Consider the following 24012-nt stretch of genomic DNA (forward strand, 5'->3'; position numbering starts at 1 on the left):
GGAGATGGAGGTGGGGTGGATCTGTGGGAAAGGGAGATGGGAGGGAGGGGAAACTGCAATATTAATGTAATAATATATGAGAGAAGAATGAAAATAAAAGAAAATAAATTTTTGAAAATCAAAGTGAAGGACTAGAGAGATGACTCCGCAGTTAAGAGTTCTGGCTCTTCTTCCAGAGGACCCAGGTTCAATTCCCAGCACCTACGTGATGACTAACAACCATCTATAACTCCTGTTCCAAAGCATCTAGCACCTCCTTCTGGCCTCTCCTGACACCAAGCACACAAGTGGTGCACAGATGGAAAGGCAGGCAAACTCACATCCATAAATAAGTGTAAATGAATCTTAAAAAATAAAAGTTGACACGACACTTAGGGATTAAACAAGTATAAAGGATACAAATTATTGTCAGTTGCAAATTAGAGCAATAGTGAAATAGCACTGTTCAAATAGCTGTGATGCAGAACTGATATCACCAAAGGTTGGTGTGAAGTTGGAGCCACAGGAAGACTCTCTCCTGTTATAAACTGATGTAATGGTTTTCCTTAAAAACATTTGTTTTCATTGCTTGACAATTCTGTATATGCACACAATATGTGTTTGTCAACCCACTGCACATTCCTTTCCATCCACTTCCTCTCCTATCCCTTTCAACACTTTTCTCTCCCAACTTTGTGCTTTTTTTTTTTTTTTTTTCAAAAAAATTCACTGAATTTACTTAATGCTGCCTGTATGTGTCTGGGTATAGCACTGTCCATCAGCTGGAATATGGTAGCCCCTTGGGGACAGCATTCAAAAGAAAGCAGACTCTCCTTCCCCAAGCAGCCATCCATTGTCTGTCAGTAATTAGGTGGGATTTCATGAGCTGCTCCCCAACCCATCCTGGAATTTGATTAGTTTGTCCTTCTACAGGCCTTGTGCATGTAGACACAGCTACTGTGAGTTCATGTGTGCAACAACATTATCATGTCTGGTAAAGTGTTTGTTGTTTTTTTTTTCTTCAGACATCCACTACCTCTGCCTCTTAGCATTTTTCACCTCTCATTCTATGGTGATTTGGGGTCAGGGGGTGTGATTATATATATGTCCCATTTAGAGCTAAATGTTATCCAGTCTTTATTCTCTGAATGCTGGCCAGTTGTGAGTCTCTTTATTAATCACCATCTCCTACAAAATGAAGCTTCTCTGATGAGAGATATGGAATGCACTAATCATTGGGTATGAAATAAAAACGTAGGGAGCAATTTATTATTATGTCCATTTAGCATAAGCTGTTTTTAAGTAAGCACAGAATGAAGGAAGTAAAATTTAGTGAAAGGTATACTTAAGCTGTGCTGATAAAATTAACTACACCCATTGTGTTCTGAGAATTGTATTTTCTTCCAAGCACAATAAATTAGAAGACATGGACGAAACCAAGGTTTGGGGGTGTTGAATGAATCTTCTGTGGTTTACATGTTAAAACTGGAGATGCTTGGTTTGGCAACAGATTGGGCTTGTGTTGTATGTGGTCATCAAAGTAAAACTAGAGTAAAGATCAGAACTGATGTGGGGAAGATTTCCCCTGTCACCTTCAGAAATTCCATTTTATTGATGATAAAATAGCCTTTTCCATGTTTTTAGTCTACACAGTAGACGGTTATGTGCCTGTTGTGTTTGTTGTATATGCAGATGTTTGGGTGGGAGCTCCACCTCAACCCCTGGCACCCGGGCACCTCTCTATACCCCAAGTATCTGGAATGTTTGGAAGGAGTCTGATGCAAAATCCACTTCAACTCCTCTCCCCTATCTCATTCCCTAAACCTGCTCTTTCAAAGCCCGCCAAACACAGCTCCTCCCCCAGAGAGGCTCAAGACCAATCCCATAGGGTATATAAACTGTACCCCTGAAAACAGACACGTTGTTTTTCTGGTCTCCATTTCCTTTCTGTGGGGCCGGGGAATAGCCCAGGAGTGGGAGTGCTTTACCCATTAAACCCGGGCTTTTCCTCATTCATTCTGACTTGGTTTGTCAGGAGACCTAGAACTTATCATTTACTCTGCACATATTTCCCTTCAATACCTGCAGTTTTAGAGGAAAACCCCACATATGTTTCTTTTTCTCTATATTATTCAATGAAAACTTGTATGTTCATTTTTTTAAAGGTAAGTTGTTTTATCCAAGCACATTCATACTAGAATTAAATATTTCTGGGAATTTATTTATGATTCTTCTCATAGCTGTGTGAGTGTATTCTTTGCAAATGCATGTATCAGTTTCACTATTTACAGTAAATGTTATTTACTATGTTACATAATGTTATTTAGTGTGTTACATATACTACACAGGTAATAATGATCTTTCTAGGAGGAGTTTCATCACATTCTGTGGTATCTTAAATACTACTATAAAGTAATAAAGGTAACAAAGAAGATAATTTCTAGTACTTCATTAATAATTTTCACCATAAAATTTTCAGAGAAAGTTAAACATCTCAGAGTCCAAACATCTAAACTACCCAATAGGTCAAGAAGGCTGTAGGAAAGGACCAGAACAGGAAAAGAAGAAAAATCTATGTCAAGTAGCCTACCAGATGACTTAATATAAGGTGATCATTATAACCCAGATAAGTTTATGGTTTCTAATTATTGATGGGATTAAGTTTGTGTGTTGGGTTCATCAAGCATCTCACTGTCTAGATAAAAACCACAGAGTGGACTGTAAGTTTACAAGTCTTCACTTCTTTTCCTGGCTATATCTTTTAGAGCTTTTTTGGTTGTTGTTGGTGGTTGTGTTAGGTTTTCATTTAGGGGAGTTGAGCTGATAGTGTGGATGTGTAGACACAGGTTTACCACAATTTGTTACTTTCCAAAGTTGCTCTTAACATCAGATAAGTGCTTCTGCTTCATGGGGTGCTAGTGGATTTCATTATTTAGAGCAATAACTGTGCCTTATAATCAGTATGAGGAAAGTTGATGGCCTTTCCTTGAAATTTTCTGAAGGACAGTGGATCGTTGCCACCTCAGTTTTGTCAGTGTGATAGAGACTTCATGTTCTGTATTTGTGGTAAATGGGGTTTAGAGCCTTTTTCTTTTTCTTTCTCATGAGTGTGGTTGGTAGGAGGTGATTTGATTAGCTTTTCACAAAGAATGTATTTTTCTACTTAGTTTTTCTACATAGTTTATTCTACTTGTTCTCTTCTGTTTCCAAAGACTGAATGAGAATGGAAGATTGATTTATATTCATTTTTTAAATTACTGTAGGAGTATTGTGATTTTATTGAGAAATGAAACCCAAAGACTCATGTATTTGGTCCCAGTAGATGGTACTATTTGTGGAGGTTATGGAACCTTGAAGAGGTGGAGCCTTCCTACAGGAAGCATGTCACTGGGGGAGAATTTTAGGAGTTTGTGTCTTTGCCCAGTTCCATTTAACTTTTTATGCTTTCTGCTTGTGGATGGAGAGATATGATCTCTCATCTTCCAGTTTAGGATACCCTCGGACATGTCTCCTCATCATTATGGATGCTAAAATGCCCTGTTTGAGTTATTGTCCTGACTGCCTTTGAAAATGAACAGTGATATGTAAGTGTAAGCCAAAGGAACCTGTTGTTCCCCAAGTTTCTTTGATCATGGTGTTTAATCATAGCAATAATAACTCAAACTAGGATAATAAAGGAATATTTAGTAGGAGCAAAGTTTCTGAAATAGTAAAATGTATGTAAAATAAAATTATCAATAAAAAGAGGAAAAGAAAATTGATATTCCATGTGTAATTCCAATAGCAGCTAACAACTTCATTTTACAGTTTCTTGTTTCTCTTACATATGTATGAAATTGGAGTCATTACAAGTTTTCATATACTATGTTAAGAGCATCCTTTAATAGCAAATGTTTTGTGTACATGGTTTTAAATTACTATGCAGCAGTTCCTCAAGTGCCTATATCTAAACGTTACTTGATATCCTAATTGTTAAGTATTTAGGTTTCCTGCATTTTTTTACTTAAAAATTCTGAAAGGTCTCCATAGGTTTTGGGAGACCCTATAAAATTTCTTTCCTCCATGTGAACATGTCCATTGTTCAGCACTTCTTTAAGTAGCCATTTCTAGGAAAGACTATTTGATATCAGACTTCCAGGTATTCTGGCTCTTAAAATTGTTCTGCTTCTTCTGGGTTGTTCCCTGAGTCATATATGCAGAAACTGTAATGCATAGGGATCTGTTGGAGCTGGGCTTCCCATGATCATTTGATCTGTGTGTCCAGTTGTGGCTTTCTGCAACAGTCTCTATTTGCTATAAGAGAGCTACAGGCATCTAATGACTGCTGGAAAAAGGATAATTAGCTTCTCTCAAAGATAAACCCTCTTACTGGTTGTCCATTCCGGAATGGTCAGCCTTGAAACTATGTACACACCACCAGCAAAGAAGAAATGAACGCAACAAGTATATATATATATATATGTATATATATATATATATATACATATATGTACGTGTGTATGTATGTATATATATTTGTGTATACACATGTGTGTGTGTATATATATGTGTGTGTGTGTGTGTGTGTATGTACATATATATATGGTAATAATACCCAAAGAAAAAGAGGCTATCAACTTGAGAGTCAGGAGGATATGAGAGAAATTAGAAGGATGGAAGCTGTGAGGGGCTAGAACAAGGGAAGGAAGGGGGAAAAGTGATGTAATCTTACTTCAGTTAAAAACATACTTTAAAGAGTCTAAAAAGGGGGCTGGAGAGATGGCTCAGAAGTTAAGAGCACTGGCTGTTCTTCCCGAGGTCCTGAGTCCAATTCCCAGCAACTACTTGGTGGCTCACAACCATCTGTAATGAGATCTGGTGACCTCTTGTGGCCTGCAGGGATAGATGCAAGCAGAACACTGTATACATAATAAATAAATAAATCTTTTAAAAAAAGAGCCTAAAAGGATTGCATATATTCCAAATTGACCATCTTTGATAATCTCAACAAGTGAGAGAGATACGTGGTCAATGTCAAAGAGCCTTGTTTAAGCTCTTAATGCAGATTGCAAGTTGTCCTTGAAAAAGGCAATAGCAATTTGTTCTGTCACAGTAATATTTAACAATACTCCTCCCATTCTGGTATTGTTAAAAAAATTGCCAACTATTGATTTTACTTATTTTTATTTTACTGTTAGTGACGTTTCACTACTTCTCATCAGCTGTTCATACTTTTTTTATGAAATATTTTTTTTGTCTGTTTCTCCACTTGGATGTTACTATCTCATTAGACTATTAACACTGTAAAGCCAAAGCCAAAGATTTCTGTTTCTTTTTGCATCCTTGTTTGGTAAGTTTCCTTGCCTCTGATACTATTTTTCTTAGTCCAGTTTCCTTTGGATTCTGTTTTCTTGTTCATGAGTCAGTAGCTCATGACAGTAACTCTTCTCCTGTCCTCCTTTAGACCCGTTAATTCCAGTCCCCACCTCTATCGGATCGGTAGCTCTGTAGAAATCAGGTTCTACTCTGCAGCCCTCATTGCCATGAACCTTAGCTCCACCTGAGACAAAAGGAAGATGATCTCAAAAACTCCCTCCAGTTGTCTAGGACTCTGGACATTAAACACTGTCTCTGTGCACTTATACCTTCCTTTGTATTGAATGCTCTTGTATCTCTAAAATACAAAGGAAAAGATAGGACTATGGTTCAATTCTCTACCTCCAGAGTAGATGTCCAAGCCATGATACTTCCATGTACACACTCATAATTCTTAGTTCAGATAACAAAAGGCTTGACTTTAGCATCTGGCTCTTTCTAAGGGAACAGAATATATGACCCAACTCTTCTCTATTGGTGAAATTATTAAGGCCACTCCACATAGTTAAAAGGGACGTTTATTTTGTGGGGTAACTCACAAATGAAGGGATAGGTAACAGGGTCTGGGAAAGGTGTAGCACAGTCCAGTGGTGTTCTATGGAGAACTCTGCTCGGTCTACCTCCAGTGTCCAGGGTCCAGGAACCAAGAGAGCCTGCACATCCGGATCTTGGGTCTTCAGGGTCCTTTCTTGACCCCGCCTTGTAGGCTTGACAGTTACCAAAGTGTCATTGGGGGTTGGAACTTCCAGATCAAAGCTGGAATGGCTACCCACTGCATCTCCCCCTTTTGTCTAAATAAGAAGGTTCTAACCTAATACAAGACTATATACAAAGGAATGGTTATCAAATATTGTCAAGGAGTAATGAGGGATAATGACCTAGATAAGATGGAACTACCATCAATGTGAACAATATCAAGCAGGAAACACATACTAAAATCCAGAGAAGTCTAGAGCATAGGTAAATGGCGTGTTACAAAGATGATTCCAAAAAGTGTCCTATCCTAAAGAACCTGAATCTGATACTTATTATGTTCTATCTAGGATATTATATATATACTAAGTTGTAACTATAACTGCTAGTCTTCAATCCCATCAAAGACCTGAGAAGGAATATAATGGTACCTGAGAAATGGAAGATGGATGCAAGCAACTTTCAGGAATCTTGCAAGAGTAGACAGAGACAGCTGGCAGCCTGGACAGTCACCTAATGTTTCTCAGGCTTGTTGGTGCATTCAAATTGGCTACAGGCCTAGAGTATCTGGACTCTGGAGACTCAGTTCTGTGACTGGGGGACAGAGGAGTCCTCAAAGTACATTACAAGAAGGCGTCACACCATTCTCAAAGTCACCCAAAGCAGTCTCAGGACTGCTTGGCATTGACACCACATGTGTCTTTCAGCCACTCTTGGAAGAGGTCTTCATCTTTTTTTAGCACCAGAAACTGGCCAAGAACCACATAAGCCTCGTCAAAGCCCCTTTTCTCCAACTTCTTGCCCAGGACTTCACCAATCCCAGCCAGGCTCCCCACTGGCTTTTCCCCCATGGGCTCTGCCATGAAGTCTCGGCGCTTTTGGGAGGTTGTCATCTTGATCAGGTTTAACTGGCAACTCTGGCTCTGGTAACGGCTCCTTGTGTCACTCAGCTGCTCCTGCAGATCTGGCTAGCTCAGTCGGTAGAGCATGAGAGTCTTAATCTCAGGGTCGTGGGTCCATGCCCCACTTTGGGTGCCAGATATTGATGAACTTATTAAGGCCATTCTACATAGTTAAATGGGAAGTTTATTTTATGTGGTAACTCACAAATGAAGGGATAGGTAACAGGATCTGGGAAAGGTGTAGCACAGTCTGGCGGTGTTCTCTGGAGAACTCTGCTCAGTCTACCTCCAGCGTCCAGGGTCCAGGAACCAAGAGAGCCTGCACATCCAGATCTTGGGTCTTCAGGGTCCTCTCTTAGCCCCGCCTTGTAGGCATGACAGTTACCGAAGTGTCAATGGGGGTTGGAACTTCCCGATCAAAGCTGGAAGGGCTACCCACTGCACTTCCCCATCACTGTTAATGCATGGAAAGTAGGAGCTCTTCAAGACTTTTGTTTTGTTTTGCTTATGTGATTTCCTTACCTTTTTCAGACTTAATATATAACATACATTTCTTAGTCTTTTGTATGCAAGCTAGAGGGGGCGCGGCTGGAAAGTAACATTTAAGTGTTTTAATGGAAATTCTGTTATTTTATTGAAATAGAAAGATTTGCTTTGCATATTCTAGAAAGTGTTCAGCCTGTCAAAATCTTTTTGAACTTTGAAATAATGCCATGGAAGAGGCATTCATAGAGAATTGATAATCGCTAAGTAAATCAAGATTGGCAGCCTGTGGCAGGAGGGGATAAAAAGGGGTCAGCACACTAATAGACGAAATCCAGTAGCCAGTAACAAGAAGCAGGGTTTCAGATTTGCACTGAGCTCTGCAAATCACTCTGTATTTGTTATTTTTGATATTAGCTATGTGAGTTCACATATTTTTGTATATGCTGAGTGACATTTGAAATCAAGCATTCTGTAAGAATGTGGAGAATGTGCTTTTATGTCTGAGATGCCAATTGCTATTTAGAGCATCTGGGTTGATGTTACCTGTCAGTGGCCTGTGTAAAGTCACTTCCATTCTTGATGACATCTGCTTTTTTTTAAAACGTAGACAAAGTGATATGCATATAAAAGAATAATATTTGACAATAATTGAGAAAAACAATATTTTCAGAATTGTTCTCCAAGCCATTTTAGAACAAGCTGAGTTTATGAATATTCCATTTTCATCTAGCAAATCTGTAGCAGACAGCAGGGCTCAGCCTCTAATTCATCTCTTCTTTGTCTGCATTTTTATAACAGGGAAGTGGGCTGTTCAGCCCTCCATTTAGTACCCAGTATAGACATTTAAGCCAAATAGCTGTAAAGAGAGGTACATGCAGACGGTTTCAGAGCAATGTTCCCTAATTCACATGTTCAACACCAGCTTAGTGTGAGCACATTGGTACATTTAAGATGCTTATTGTTATGTGATGTCATATTTTTTTCATGCTTTGGCATTGCATCAAAATGAAGATTTTGCACTCATATGTATCTGTAATCCTTTCAAGAGTGTTTATAACCACTGGATTCTCAGACTATCTTAGTCATTAACTCAACTGAGTACCAGCAAAGCCATAATCCCTCTTGAATAGAAACTCCATGTCATTGTTCAGAGGAACTCTGAGCAGTGGTACTGCTGTAGATTTCTCAAGGGAGCCCATTTGGCCACAGGTTTCAATGGATGAAGATACTCCTTCATTCTTCTGGATAATGCTCTATAACTTTGTAGTTTTCCTTCAGAAGTTTGTGTTTTAACATCTAAGATTAGTTGTCTTCAGCATTCGGTCAGCATTATCTTAGATGAGTGGTTTTTGCCTCACATTTTTTCTGCCTAAATTTAGAGTTAAAAATTTCAAGTCTTAAGTTCCAAGAGCAAATAATCACATTTCCTTGATCCCCAAAGTATTATGAAGTTATATATTTACTCAGATGTTGCTCCTGAGTCCGTTCAATGATTTCTACTATTTATCTATCACATTTATTCAATAGTGCATTAAATCATTAGAGTCCTATTTCAAAGGACATTCTTGTTCTTTATTTTTATGGGTGAGATCTTTTATTGTTGTTGTTAAATGGAGAACTTTATTTAATCTTTCTTGCAACATACATCATCTGCTGATGACATATATTCTTTATTTAGTTTGAAAGAAATCATGTATACCCTAGTTAGCAGTTATAAGAGGCACTGGTCTCCCTCACTATATTTAAATCTTTTCTATTCCTTAGTCATAAAACTAAAGATATAATGCTCATGAGAAGAATAAAATAAAATCTTCAACACTATGAATAGGTAAGATAGTCATTGATCATCTGTCTATCAGTACATTATTGATTTCACTATAGAATTCAATAATTTTATATAGATTGTCATCAAAATATTGACCAAAGGCCATGTTTTGATATGACACAACATAAAACATATTAAAGACAAAATCTCTTTACTTTAAACTTTGTTTGGGTTAAAGAATGTAACTTTATTTTTGAGTTACCTGTAGTTAATTGTACAGGGCTGAGGCCTCATGGAATTTTTCATATTCGCTTTACCATGTGTATTGTTGTCTTTTTCCCTAGGAAAAGGCACACTCGTTTGTTATCCATTATCAGCCCTGCAAACATACATGCTAGTAACCCTATACTGACTAAGCAGGTTATATTTAGGAATATATATGTATATACATATACATATATTCATTTAACAACAATTAATGGAAAAAGAGGCCATAATTTGAAAGAGAGAAAGGAGGCATATACAGGAAGGTTCAGAGGGAGGAAAGAGAAAGAGAAAGGGTGTTATTATATTGTAATCTCAAAATTAAAAAGAAGGAAAAAAAATGAATATTTTTTTATTGAAAATAGATTCTTCTCTTGTATGATACATCTTGGCCACAGTTTCTCCTCCCTCTACTCCCCCTAACTCCCCTCTCCCCCACCTCTCCCCCAGACTCATTCCCCCTCTGTTTCCTCTTCAGAAAAGAGCAGGCCCCCAAAGAGACTACAGCCAAACAGGACAAAACATAAAACAAGACAAGCCTTCCTATTTGAGACTGGACAAGACATCCCAGTAGGAGGAAAAGAGTTTGAAGAAAAGGCAAAAGAGTCAGAGATACACCTGCTCTCACAGTTAGGAGTCCCACAAAAGCCCCCAGCTACCAGCTATAACACAGATGCAGAGAATCTGGTGCAGGCCCCATGCTTGCTACTTCAGTGTCTGTAAACCGTGTGAACCCTGCTTAGTTCATTCAGTGGGCCACATTCTTCATCTTCTCTGACTCCTACAATCTTTCCTCCCTCTCTTCTGTGGGGTTCCATGATTTCTGAGGGGAGGGATGCAATGGAAAGCTCCAGTCAGACTTTCTCTCTGCATAATGTCTAGTTGTGGTCTCTGCACCACTCCCATCTGCTGCCCGAGGAAGCCTCTGATGATGACTGGACAAGGCACACATCTTACAGCAATGTATGGCAGAATCTCATTAGGAATCATCTCATTTCTTTTCTTTTTTCAGAACTGTTGCACTTGGTTCTACCCTAGGTCTCTGGGCTATCCAGTCTCCAGTTCCTGGCCATCCAGGCAGTATAGGACATGGTCTTCCTCTCATGGTATGGACCATAAGTTAAACCAAACATTGGTTGGCCACTCCCACAAGCGCAGTGCCACCATTGTCCCAGCCCATCTTACAGGCAAGACTGATTTTAGGTGGAGGGTTTTGTAGCTGAGTTGGTGTCCAGGCTTCTCTTTCTATAGTCTGCAAAGTGCCTTCTGTGCTAAAGAGACTAGAACTTAGGGGTGAAGGATCCATGCAGGTACCAGCTTGACCTCTCTATGTTTAATGAGCTATATGGATGTTGTCCTCCCCGATAGAGCCCTACTGTCAATTTTCAAAGACTGGCCTGCCCTAGCACCAGCCTGGTTTGTTTAGTCTCCACAGGGCCTCCTTGGCCAATAACTCAACTGAATGTAACCCAGTCCTACCACTGGAAGCCTTGCCTGGCTACAAAAGATGGCCAGTTCAGAATCTTTATTCTCTATTGCTATGAGTCCTTAGCAGGGTCACCCTCATAGATTCCAGGAAGTTTCCACCACCTATCCACAGTGCTCCCCAGTTTCAGCTGTTTCTTCCTGCATTCTCTTCCTTCACCCCTACTTACCCTCCCAGCTCTGGTCTCCACCAGCCCCCAGTCCACCCGCAAAATTTATTGTGTTTCCCCTTCCCAGAGAGGTCCATGCATTACTCTCTAGAGCCTTCCTCTTTGCCCAACCTCTCTGGGTCTGTGAATTGTAGCTTGATTACCATTTACTTAACAGCTAATGTCCACTTATGTTATGATTAATCCACATGATTCTATTTAATGGGTAAGAGGGATTTATTAAGATATAAGTTGAGGAAATACACTCACACATACAGAACCGAATAAACAGCTGAAGTTGTCCTCTGTTCTGTCTGGGAACGAATGCCCCTAGCCATCTGATCACGCCAAGAAGAAGAAGAAGAAGAAAGAAGAAGAAGAAGAAGAAGAAGAAGAAGAAGAAGAAGAAGAAGAAGAAGAAGAAGAAGAAGAAGAAGAAGAAGAAGAAGAAGGAGAAGAAGAAGAGTGCGACCCTTTTCTTTTAAGAGGTTTGGGAGGCATCTAGGCTCGTTGCATGAGTTAGCTGTTTGAAACCTGGGACTTATGCAGGGACGCTTGGCTCAATCTGTGAGGAGGGGACTGGACCTGCCTGGACTGAGTCTATCAGGTCGATCCCAGTCCTCGGGGGAGACCTTGATCTGGAGGAGGTGGGAATGGGGGTGGGCTGGGGGGAAGGTAGGGGGGTAAGAAGGGAGAGAACAAGGGAATCTGTGGCTATTATATAGAACTGAATAGTATTGTAAAAGAAGAAGAAGAAGAAGAAGAAGAAGAAGAAGAAGAAGAAGAAGAAGAAGAAGAAGAAGAAGAAGAAGAAGAGGTCACTAATGAAAGCAAGAAGCACCACCTCTTTCTTTTGGGCCATATAGCCCAAAGTCATGGGCAGAGCAAATACCACTACACACTTATAAGTGAACACATACCGTATTTGTCTTTCTGGGTCTGGGTTACCTCATTCAGGATCAGTTTTTCTAGTTGCATCCATTTGCCTGCAAATGAGTATTTATGTAAGCACTAGTCAAGTACTGCCTTCTGTCCTAGAAATATATAGATGAGTAAGGAGAGGGTGTAGTCTAACAGAACAGACAGATGTGCAGGCAATTGTTCACTAAAATCATCATGCCCCATTTTTGCCACTTGGAGTGTGTACTGACCAAGACCATTACCCTTTCTAAAGTTTTCATATTATATTGCACAATCTTAGTTTGAAATGCATAATTTTTTAAGATTTATCTACTTATTTTATTTATGTGTATGTATATGTTTCCTTGTGTGTTTTCGACATATATGTGAGAACTGAGGAAGCCAAATTAAGGTACCAGATTAAGGAGCTAGAGCTACATGCAATTGCCAGACACCTGTTGTCCTGAGAACTGAACTTGGATATTCTAGAAGAGTAGCAAGTTCTCTAAACTGCAAAGTCATTTATCTAGCCCTAATATGTGAATTTTTTATGAAGCTGTGAAAAGTAAATTAGATTAAGCCTCACACTATGTTTCATATAACTATATGTTCAACTCTATGAAAGTGCTAATTTTGATGTGATAAAAATGTCTGCTTCATATCAGAAAACCCAATAGTGCTTGAAGCAGCTACATTGAATTCTACTTGATATCTTGCCCAGGCAGTTTGGGATGTGGTGGTAATCTTGTTACTTTTCAGTCAGTATCTGGTTGCCTTGCTGGAACATTGTAGATGGTATGTTATTGCTTTTCTTTTTCTTTTCTCTTCTTCTTTTTTTTTTTTTTTTAACAGATGTAGATCCTTAAAGCCCCTGGGCATGTACCTCTGAGAAGTCACTGCTCATACTTTTACAGTGTTTGAATCTTTACTGTTAATATATTCAAGAATGTACATTTATATAGCTGCACTATGATGTATTTTAGTATGTGTTTAATTTTTCATTCTTTTGTGTCATTAGTTTAACCCCTGTTATCCTGGCAGCACTATCTGATGTACATACAATTATATACATAGTAGAAGATTATCTGGTGTGGGCATTAAATTCCTCTTTCAAACATAGAAACTCTTAAAGCAGATAACTCAGTAGTCATACTATAATCTCAGCAATATCTAAATGATTAAATGCATTCCAAAATGACTGGAAAAAAATCACAAAAGAGGGAAATCTACTTGGCATTGGTGTGTCCTCTTGAATAGCCAAGAGAAACTGGGCAGTCCTATATTTTCACTTTAGTATACATTTGTCTTTTAATTTTTAATGTGACACGTGGGTTTGATTGATACATTTACTATCATATTGAGGCTCGGTTTATTTACTTTTTCTCAGCCAATCGTTGAGTGTCTACTTACCAGCAATTGAAAACAACTTACTGCTTCAACATTACAGAGCACCCACAGAGTATTTAAGACAATCATAATATCTACCGAACAAATATTTAATAATTCTAGTTTTCTGTTCAGGAACACCCCTGATTTGATGAAGTCCAGGCCCAGCTTTTATTTGTTTAATTTTAACAAATATTTGGAGAGAGATAATGTTTCTTTCTCTTATGCCCATCAGTGTGTGCAAGACTTTGAGCAAGTTGCCAGTGATTTTTCTCCTCTTGTGGTTTTTCCTTCAGTCACTTTAGAATACATATTATTCTTTATAGACTTCTGAATTTGTAGCCTGTTGCATTCTCTGTTTTAAATTTTCTACATTTAATAGAGGGATTTAATTCCTACCCTAGGTAGTCTAGTTTTCTTACAGTATCCTATGCACATCTAATGATGTTATACGTACAGGAGTTAAAGTAGAGCTGCTATGGAGGGATGTGGAAGATCCTTCAAGGAAAAGGCATTAAATATACTTAACCTCTATTCATGTATGTTAAAAGAAGAGACCAGCTCCTTGTGCCCAGCCCAATGTGGCTCTAGTTGGTTTTATGTGTATTTGATGATATTTAATATAAATTGGCTTCATTTCCTCATATGAACTTGGCTCTGTAACATGTGTTTTGCTTTTTGTTTTTTTTGTTTTTTGTTTTTTAAGGCAGGGTTTCTCTGTGTAGCTTTGTGTCTTTCCTGGAACTCACTCTGTAGCCCAGGCTGGCCTTGAACTCACAGAGATCCATCTGGCTCTGCCTCCTGAGTGCTGGGATTAAAGGTGTGCACCACCACCGCCTGCCTTCTTTAACATATTTTTAAAAAATATTTTTATTTTATATTAATTTAATTTTACATATCAGCCACGGATTCCCCTGTCCTCCCTCTTCCCACCATCCAGCCTCCCCCACCCACCCTCCATTCCCACCTCCTCCAACTGAATCTTCTCTAACATCTTTTAGCAGAAAGGTAAACAGAGAAAACAGGCAATTTGAGCAAAATTGTAACAGAGAGAAAGGGGACTTTGAGCTTCGTTTTCCTATTCAGTGTTTCTAGCACCAGGCCAGCTGGCTTTCTTACCCCTTTCCCTTCTCCATCCTCCACATTTCTCCTCTCCTTTCTTTTTCTCTTCCCCTCTTTCCTCCTCCTCCTATTTCCCCCTCTTCCTCTTCTCTGCCTTACCTTTTCTCTCCTCCCCATTCATCCCTACCTGCTTCCTCTTCTACCTCCTCCCTCTTCATGTTTTCAGTCTCTTTCTCCCTCCTCCTCTTGACAGCATTCCATGCTTCCTCATCCTCCTTATTCTCGTCTTCCTCCTCCATCCTCCTCTGCTCTCCTCTTCTATTTTCTTCCTCAACCCTTCCTATCTTTTCTCTTGTTGCAGATTTATCTACATCATCCAGTAACCCTCTACAATAACTGGTGATTGCATCTACCTTCATAAACAACTGAAAACCCTGTTTTGCCCTTACTCATAAGTAAATACTGAAAGATGGCCAAGACTTAATAGTGAAGGAGTTCACGTTTTTGTTTTCTGTTACTTATGTCTTCCACATTGTATCTAATTATAAGGCATGGCTTAGTAGCCCTTGAAAGTTGTTTCATTGAAATATCAAGTGACAAATGATTAGTATCATTGATGAAGTTCTGCAAAGGTTACTTCTGTTTTTATCCATATGACGAAATACTAGAAACTAGGTGATTTGTAAGAAAAGAGGTTTATTTAAGTAACAGTTATGGATGTTCAAGTGTATGGCATCAGTGCCAATTGAAAGAAAGTCCATGTGATGAATGTTACCATGGTGGGAGGAAGATATCACATCATAATAAATAGAAGAGATGGGTAGGGCCAGCCTTGTCTTTTATCACAGCCCATTCTTGAGCACTAATTCAGGGAGCCTCATGAGAGTGATCATATTCTCTTAAAGGTTAATGAGCCCTATGAGCTAATAACATCCCATTAGGCTCCCCCTCTTAAAGGTCCAACATGTCCCAATACTCCCACAGTGGGACTGAACTTCCCACAAATGAATTTTTTGGTTTACACTCAAGACATGTCCAAAACACAAAACACAGCATCTGAGTAGGACAAGAAAGGAAATAGGCCATCCTGAGTGCTAATTTTGGTGGTTTCCCCATGAATGAGAACTTTGTTCTCTGAGTTTGCTTTTATCAAAAGTGATGGTCAGGTCTTGATTCCTCTGACTTCTAAGGGACAACCAGACTTGCTCAGTACTCAGGGATCCAGCTTCTCTTCACCACAGTGTTTGGTTATTGGCATGTTTTATTGAAATGCCTGGACTGTAGAGGTCGTGGCATGACCCTTTTGATCAGTTCCCTGCCAATATTTTTATATTGTCATTTCATTTAGTGTTTTTTAATGAGTGATTGGCTGTTTGGCAATGAGAAAACGTTGTTTCCTTAATATACAAATGCAACCTACTTTTCATTATTCTTTCCCATTTAGAAGGTCGAAATGCTCTTAAGATCTACCTAAAATTTTCCACCTATCCTGTGAGTTGGTGATTGCTGGTGATAGCCTGCAGGCAACTGATCCAGATGATCCAGGTCTATCATCTCCCTCTCTCATCTGCATGCTCTTTTGTCATTCTGGTCTACTTCCCTCCCATTTTTCTTCTCCCTACCTATTTTCCTCCCCTCATTTCCTCTTCCTATAACTTTTTCTATGTCAAGGAAACTTCTATTTATGTAGACATAAAATAGAGAATAATGAAAATAGAAGGCTTTAAGTGGCAAAGATAAAATGGTTAAATTGTATAATAACAATGCCATGTAGAACATTTCTACCTTAGTAAACTCTAAATGTGTGGACTTTGAGAATATAGGATTGGAGCTGGAAAGAAGGCTCAACAATTATGATCTTTTGCTGCTCTTAAGGAGGACAGGAGTTTGGTTATTGTTATGTTTTATTGAAATGCTTGGACTGTAGAAGTCTCAGCGTGGCCCTTTTAATCAGTTCCCTGCCAGTGTTTTTAATATTTTCATTTCACTAAGTATTTTTTATGAATGGTTGACTGGCAATGAGAAAACGTTGTTTCCTAAATATGCAAATGCAACCTACAAGGTAACAAAACCACTTACAACTTCAGCTGCAGGGAACGCAATAGCTTTTTCTGGCCTCTTCAAACACCCACACTCATGTACACACACTCACACACACGCGCGCACACACAGACAGAGAGAGAGAGAGAGAGAGAGAGAGAGAGAGAGAGAGAGAGAGAGAGAGAGAGACCTTAAAAAGTACAACAAAGGGTACAGAACACACATTCTTAAGATAGAATAGAGGGTTGGGGCTGGATGTACAGCTCAGTGGTAGAGTACATGCCAGGAATGAAGAGATGCTGAGTTCGATTCCTAGTACTAGTACTGTAGGAAACAAGCAACGAGAGCCGTGTGTAGAGAATGTGGGGTATTGTGCTGTTATGCTAAGATAATCTGCTTCAGTGTTTTCTGCCCGGGAACTTTACTACATGAAGGAAGTGGTATTGCTTGTTACAAAATACATTCTTAATTTTAAGACCAATTAGCTTAAAGCTAAGAAAGATAGATTTTAGTTGCTGAATGTTGTACAATATTTTCTGCTCTGGAGAATTCTGTGCTTTCCCCATAGTGAAGTGGCTTCACGTTTGCTAATACTTTGGTCTTTAGACGTTGATTGTTACCTTTCTAGTCCCAAAATGACATCAAAGACCAAACCAAGCAATATCATATATAAGTCATTTGTGGTCAGTATTCATTTAGATTAAAAGATGCTGCCTTTTTTAATGCCAGTGTGTCTTATACTCCCTGTGAAAGTTTTGCATGGCTTTATTCCTTTATTCTTTTTGTTTTACACATTAAGAATTATTTATAGTCTGTTTATGTGTTTGTACCCTCAATTTACACATTTTTGAAGTTGCCAGACAACTCAGGCTTTGCTACTAAATATCTGTCACTTTTCCTTGCTAAATATGACCAAACTGAGAGGAGGAGGTAACTTCCTAATTGGGTTTTGATGAACCTATTTGAAAAATTAGTTCAAAATGATGAAAAAGTGATAGATACTGTCAGATATGCTGCAAATAAGTTGTAGAATCGGACATATCCTGAGTTTGAAAGTATGAAGGTACACAGCACATGAATTAACAAGTCTCCTTCATGCTACACGAAAGTCTTTGTTTTGTCATTTCACCTGTTATAAAGCCCCATTAAGGTGACAGATTTTCGTGGGATATTACAAAACAGAAAAAAATACATATAAATGATATAGAGATTTTATTATGTTCTAATAATAATAGGTATATTCTCAGTGTTCTAATACTGATAGGTATATTCCCAGTGGATACTAAACTCTGTTTAATTTCCTTTGGATATTTTTTTCTTGTGGATAATTTTCTTTTCTGGTCCTTCTCTTTTTCACTATTTGCTCACAAGGAACACTGCTGTGGGATAACTGATAGCCTTGATCCTGCCTCTCTCCTTGCATCCTTCCTCTAGTGTGTTGTCTGGGGAGTACAGTTGGGAAGAAAATCCAGGCGTGTCTTATTTTCTCTCAGCACTTTCTGCTGGGTAGAGAACAGTTTGCAGAGAGCAACCTATAGTCTTGACAGCAGCCTGGGTTGTTTGTCCAACCACTCAATGAGATGTTACCCAAGCCTGGTAGTGGAAGTTTCCTTTGGTGACAAGAGATGGCCTCTTAAGTCTCTGTCTCCCCTGTAGCTAGAGTTTTCCTGGTCCTGCCTGGCCCACAGTCAGGACAAATCTCTCTCATCTGCCAGTCCCACAGCCGCTCAGACCCAACCAAGTAAGCACACAGAGACTTATATTGCTTACAAACTGTATGGCCGTGGCAGGCTTCTTGTTATCTAGTTCTTATATCTTAAATTAACCCATTTCTATAAATCTATACCTTGCCACATGGCTCATTGCTTACCAGTATCTTACATGTTGATACTCATGGCAACGGCCCTCACTAGGAAAGGGAAATAAAATAGTTATGGATGGATGTTCTTATATCTTATGGCTCTGCTGACTTCCCATGGGAGGACTTACCTTCTTCTAGGAGGGAATTGGGGGTTGGGTTGGGGAAGAAGAGGCTGGAGAGACAGGAGGAAGGAAGAAGTGGATCTGTAAAGTTTAAAAAGTTAAAATTAAATATTTAGAAAAAAAGAATTCTCTGTTTAGATCTGTACCGCATTTTTAAATTGGACTGTTTGGTTTGTTGATGTCTGGTTTCTTGAGTTCATTATATATTTTGGATATTAGCCCTCTATCTGATGTGTAGTTGATGGAAATCTTTTCCCATTCTGTAGGCTGCTGCTTTGTCCTAATGATGGTGTCCTTTGCCTTACAGAACTTTTCTGTTTCATGAGGTTGTAGGGTATTTTCTTAATTAGTGATTGATAGAGGAGGGCCCAGATGATTGTAGGTCATGCCACTCCTGGGCTGATAGTCCTGGATTTAATAAGAAAGCAGGCTGAGCAGGCCATAAGAAGCAAGCAGGTAAGCGGCACTCCTCCATGGCTTCTGCATCAACCCCTCCTTCCAGGTTCCTGCTCAGATTGAGTTTCTACTTTGGCTTTCCTCAATGGTCACTCAGTATTTGTAAGCCAAATAAGCACTTTCCTCCCCAAGTTTCATCATAGCAATAATAACCCTCCCTAAGATATCTGCTGTTCTCGTAGGGATTGAGGCAGTGATTGGCTGTGGAGGGTAGACCCCCATGTTTGTGTTTGTCTGATGCATGTCAACCAGAGCATTATGGGTGAAGGCCATAAGTCTACTCTTTTTAACAGTCTTAGAGTTAGGTTGTCGGAGACAAACACAATAGCATAGTAGGTACCTTAATAAGATCAATAATGTCTCTATAGCAACATTTGTGAATAGCTGTACTGAGTATATAAGCTATAAAATTTATTTGTTTCACATCAAGATATCTCTTTCACACACACACATACATCTTTAAACAAAGAGATTTGTTTTTATTTGTGTGTGTGTGTGTGTGAGAGAGAGAGAGAGAGAGATAGAGAGAGAGAGAGAGAGAGAGAGAGAGAGAGAGAGAGAGAGAGAGAGAGAGAGAGATGATGTGTGATATGTGTGCCTATACCTGAAACAGCCAGAAGAGACTATCTCCTGGAGCTGGAGTTTTGGCACTGGTAAGAAATCTGGTGTCAGCTCTGGGAACTGAACTTAAGTCCTCTGCTTTTTTTTTGGTTTTTCGAGACAGGGTTTCTCTGTAGTTTTGCGCCTTTTCTGGAACTCACTCTGTAGTCCAGGCTGGCCTCGAACTCACAGAGATCCACCTGGCTCTGCCTCCCGAGTGCTGGGATTAAAGGCGTGCGCCACCACCGCCAGGCAAGTCCTCTGCGTTTTATTGTTGTTTGTCGCTTTCATATTCTGTAGAAAGATTAGGTCATTTTAATTTGTGTATCCTTCACCTCACATACTTACTGTTTATGGTGAGAACATATGACATGCACTCTTTCAGCAATTTCAAAATACCAAGTTTAGTCCCTCCCTTCAATGAGTTTACTAGAAACTTAACAGAAAAAATAATCTGGAGTTCATAGTAAACCGTGTAAAAAAGGACCGTGGCCCTTGAGAATGAAATCTTGGAGAACAAAACATGTAATTACTATTTTTACTAGGGCCTTAGGGGGTGATTTGAAATTTTAATCATACCTAAGTAAAAACAGGCAGGTTTTTTTTTCTAATTATTATTGTCATTTTAATTTGGGGTTTTATATCAATGTACACAGTTCATTTTATAGTTGTACAACTTGTAGGGGATTTTCATTGTCTTGTGTTTTTATTTGCTTGCTTGGCTTTGGCTTTGGACTTTTGGGGAGGATTTGAGTCAGATGCCAGGGAGAAGCTTAACTGGGAAAGATAATAAGTTAAAGTCTGTTTTATTTTCATTGTATTTTGCTTTGCTTCGATTCAGCTTGATTTTGTTCACATTAGGATTTAACCCAGGGCTAAACAAGTATTTTAGCACCAAGGATCCCTGTCTTCCCAGCTCAACCAAGTCGGGCATTGTTTTTTAGGTAGAACTATACACCCTAGACCTTATTCAAAGGAATCAAACTGTAGCTGGGTTTTAAAGAACGTTTTTGCTGTAATTTGTTGCTTTTAAACTGTAAGGCTCAGAAATCCCATGAGGATAGATTTGTTATAGCTCCACAGGTCCCATCTGGGGAAGGAGGCTCCTCGAGGATGAAGGGATCTGTGGCCCCAACAACTCATGTAGATAGAGTCAGCCAAAGACTAGAAAGATGCTCAAATGCCTGTAAGCAACACAGGGTTCACATCTGAGATGCACGTAGAATTCCTGTACCTCAGTGTGAGAAGGCAAATGACCCCTGAACAAAGTGAACAAGGATCAGAATAAAATTTCAAAGAACAGCAAAGTGCAGGGCATTCATACCACACTGTGACAAATGGAATAAACTGAGTAGCTTACAGCAGCAGAAACACATTCTATTTAAATTCTGGGGGAGAAACCTGAAATCATGGCGTCAGGGAGATTCCATTCTTATGGTGAACTCTAGGCTTTTTCCAGACGTTGAGTTCTCTGGCTGTCTTGGCTTTAGTGGAAATTAGTAATATGTCTGCAAACCAAGGGCCCCCAGAGACTGCTGGCAACACCAAAAGCTGGGAGAGAATCAAGAAGACACTTCCTTGGAGTTTATAGTGGGAGCCAGCTCAGCCAACTTTGGGCTTCCACCCTCTGTAACTGAAAGACATTGAATTCTCCTATCAACCCATGTGTTCTGTGGCACTTTGTCACAGAAGCCCCAGGAAATGATTATTTAGCCAACATGTTAAGATTCACCAAGGTTGAGTAAAGAATATAGTTAGTATTTGTTGGAAAACTCCAACAGTAAGTTTAATGTAATGAATTAAGGGACTTAATTTTTTTTCCCCAAAAGATGGGATGAATATTAACTCAGCATCTAAAATGTTCTTGGTCAGAGTTCAGTGTAGAAAATAATTACCTACCTACCTGGACATAGTTCTTTTTAAAATTTTAATTGTGATAGGAGATATTCATTATTTTCATGCATTCTTTACAAAGCTTAGAGTACTTTGTCTCTAACTGGCAAACACTCGCTCTTTAACTACTAAAGAATGTTATGTAAACAGATGACTAGTCCTCAAGAGTGGATATGTAAAAGTGATAACTGGTATTTGTGTCAGCACAGAGACACCTTCAGAACTAAGATAAGGAAATTCCTTGAATACCTTGGAGTCATTATCATCTGGTAAAATAACCGAGTAACGCTGATGTACACACAATGATGGTACTGGAGCTAGGGAACAGATGACATATGGATGAGCTAGCCAGTGTTCTGTGTACTTGAAATGTTGTATTTTGTCTCATTTAATCTTCATAAATGTTCTAAAAATTTCGGGCTGTTATTACACTTGATGCACATAAAAGAAAACCAAGGCAGGTATCTTTAGGTAACCTGCAAGGATCTCAGAGCTAGTGGAGATAAATAAAAACAAAAGGCAGAACAAAAACAGGAAGAGTGAGTCTGGCTTAAGTATTAATGAGATGTGATGCCCTCTATTCCTTGCAAGACTCAGGAAACTAATGGAGTGTGTGGTGGTATATGACTGGATCCCAGTACTTGGAAGTTCCAAGCCAGCCCGGGCTATAAGAGACTTTGTATGGGAAGGAAAAAACAACTTAAGGAATTATTTATGAGATGGTAAATAAAACAAACATTTATTGTTAAATACAAAATTTGAAATACTCCAAGAAACCTGAATGAAGGAACATTGGCTGTGGATCATTGGGTTGTTTTGTTTTCATTTATGTGATATGCAGCAGGCAAAAGTTCTATTGTTTTTGTCTCTCTGAAACTAAATATTAAACTTTATGTCCCCTTTGGGATGTTGAAATCCCAACCAAAAGTAACTGAAACCGGAGATGATAGGGACAAGGGGCAAAGCCCATGAGAAGGGGGCATGTGCCTTTATGGAAGTGACCTAGGTACATTCCTCATTCCTTCTACCAAGTGAGGTCACAGTAGGAAGATGCTATCCATGAGCCAGAAAAGAACCCTTTAGACCCTAAGACTTCCTTTATATTTGGTTTGCCAGACTCCAGATCTGTATGAGTTAAGTTTTATTTGTAAACCACCAAGTAAGTGTTTTTCTGGCACTTTGAAACTTGGTGAGCATTTATCACATCAGAATGTCAGTCTCTTGAATAAGATATAGTCTTGACCTAGTCTTTGAAGCCCTGGGTACATGGAAAGATCATGAAGACAGGAATTGTTTTTCTTGATCACTGTTCTATTCCCAGCACCTAGACCTGTGTGTGTTAGAGTCTTGATTAATAGCTTGAATGAATGAGTGAAAGAATCAGTTGTATAGGCATTTAACAGGGGTTTGCCTTTTGGATTATATAACAGAAAGGAATAGGAAATCATGTCAGTCATATGAATTGCAATAAATATGTAAAAAAAGAAGTAAATGAATTGATATAGACCAGTTTGCTAAGCCCAGCAGGAATGCAAAGGAACATATTAAAACCTTTCAATTAGAGATAAAAAGCAAAACCTTTATAAGAAAGTAAAAAAGATAAACATTGTTTTTATACTTGTAAAAAAAACTGCAAGGAACTATGCAACTCATTTACTAAGAAAAGGTGTATAAAAATGAGGAAATAATTTCTATTTCCAAAAGGATATGAGCAGTAATATTTAAACTGTGTACATATATTAACTGAGCATTGTGGGGCAGGCCTGTAGCACAGCACTGATGGGAACAGGAACATGGGAGTTCAAGGCCAGCCAGCCTTCAGTTGAAAGCCAGTAGGTACACAAGACCCTGTGTCAAAACAGATAATCGAAATGTGTACATATATGTTACGTATTTTTGCTGTATCATGAATACAAATTTTAAAATGTGTATTGGTGTGGATGCACAAAGAAAATTATGTGGAGATTGCTAAATTTGACTGCATTTTTGGGTAGGAGGAAATTCTAGGTTGAAGAAGTTTATAGCTCATATAAATGCTTTGTTTGTTACTGCTACTACAATATTTGAGCTTTTCTCAGGGTACTATTGTATAGGTATCCATAGTAAATGTGATACAGACTTCTCCTGATAATAACTTTGGGGTTTATGACAATATATAGCTATGTGGACCTATATAAGTATCTGTGCCCATAGGTCTATTTCTGTATGTTTTATGACAAATTGGTATAGACAAATAAGTGTAATGAATGGATATATTCATAAAAACATTTAAGTATACATTTTCATCAGTAAAGGTAGATTGCTGTATATTAGAAATTCTTGGTACTGTGCATTTGTATGTTGAGTACCTATTTCAGAAACAGAGCTAGGGAGGAATTTATTCTTGGATTTGACAGGGAAGATGTTAGACAGATGACCCCTAATCCTCTGATATTAAATAATCCCTTTTCTGGACAAGTGTCATCAGTGTAATTCTTAGCTGAGGAAAGAGTTGCCAAATGGTTGCCTCTTTTGTTTTTATAATTGGTGGTCATATAAAGCAAAGGTTGTAGAAGCTGCTGATTTATCTTAATGATTTGAAGAATAGAAACTTAGAAAGTCAAACGTGTCAGGA

At 38.8% G+C, this 24012-nt stretch overlaps 2 protein-coding genes across 15 annotated transcripts in view; one reads left to right on the plus strand and one right to left on the minus strand.

Annotated features, from left to right (window-relative positions):
• The window catches only part of Cadps2 (calcium dependent secretion activator 2), a 552385-nt gene that overhangs the window by 151850 nt on the left and 376523 nt on the right, over positions 1-24012 (plus strand). The gene's annotated exons all lie outside the window — the stretch shown is intronic.
• LOC114695604 (barrier-to-autointegration factor-like) lies at positions 6527-7178 on the minus strand. Its single transcript, XM_037203490.1, has one exon. It carries the CDS (start codon positions 6918-6920, stop codon positions 6696-6698), a length of 225 nt encoding a protein of 74 aa, XP_037059385.1. The 5' UTR covers positions 6921-7178; the 3' UTR covers positions 6527-6695.

This window comes from Peromyscus leucopus, chromosome 3 (assembly GCF_004664715.2).
Source record: "Peromyscus leucopus breed LL Stock chromosome 3, UCI_PerLeu_2.1, whole genome shotgun sequence".
Classification (NCBI taxonomy): Eukaryota; Metazoa; Chordata; class Mammalia; order Rodentia; family Cricetidae; genus Peromyscus; species Peromyscus leucopus.

Coding starts and splice junctions, on each gene's coding strand:
- LOC114695604 (XM_037203490.1), bottom strand. CDS start 6,920: ATGACAACCTCCCAAAAGCGCCGAGACTTCATGGCAGAGCCCATGGGG.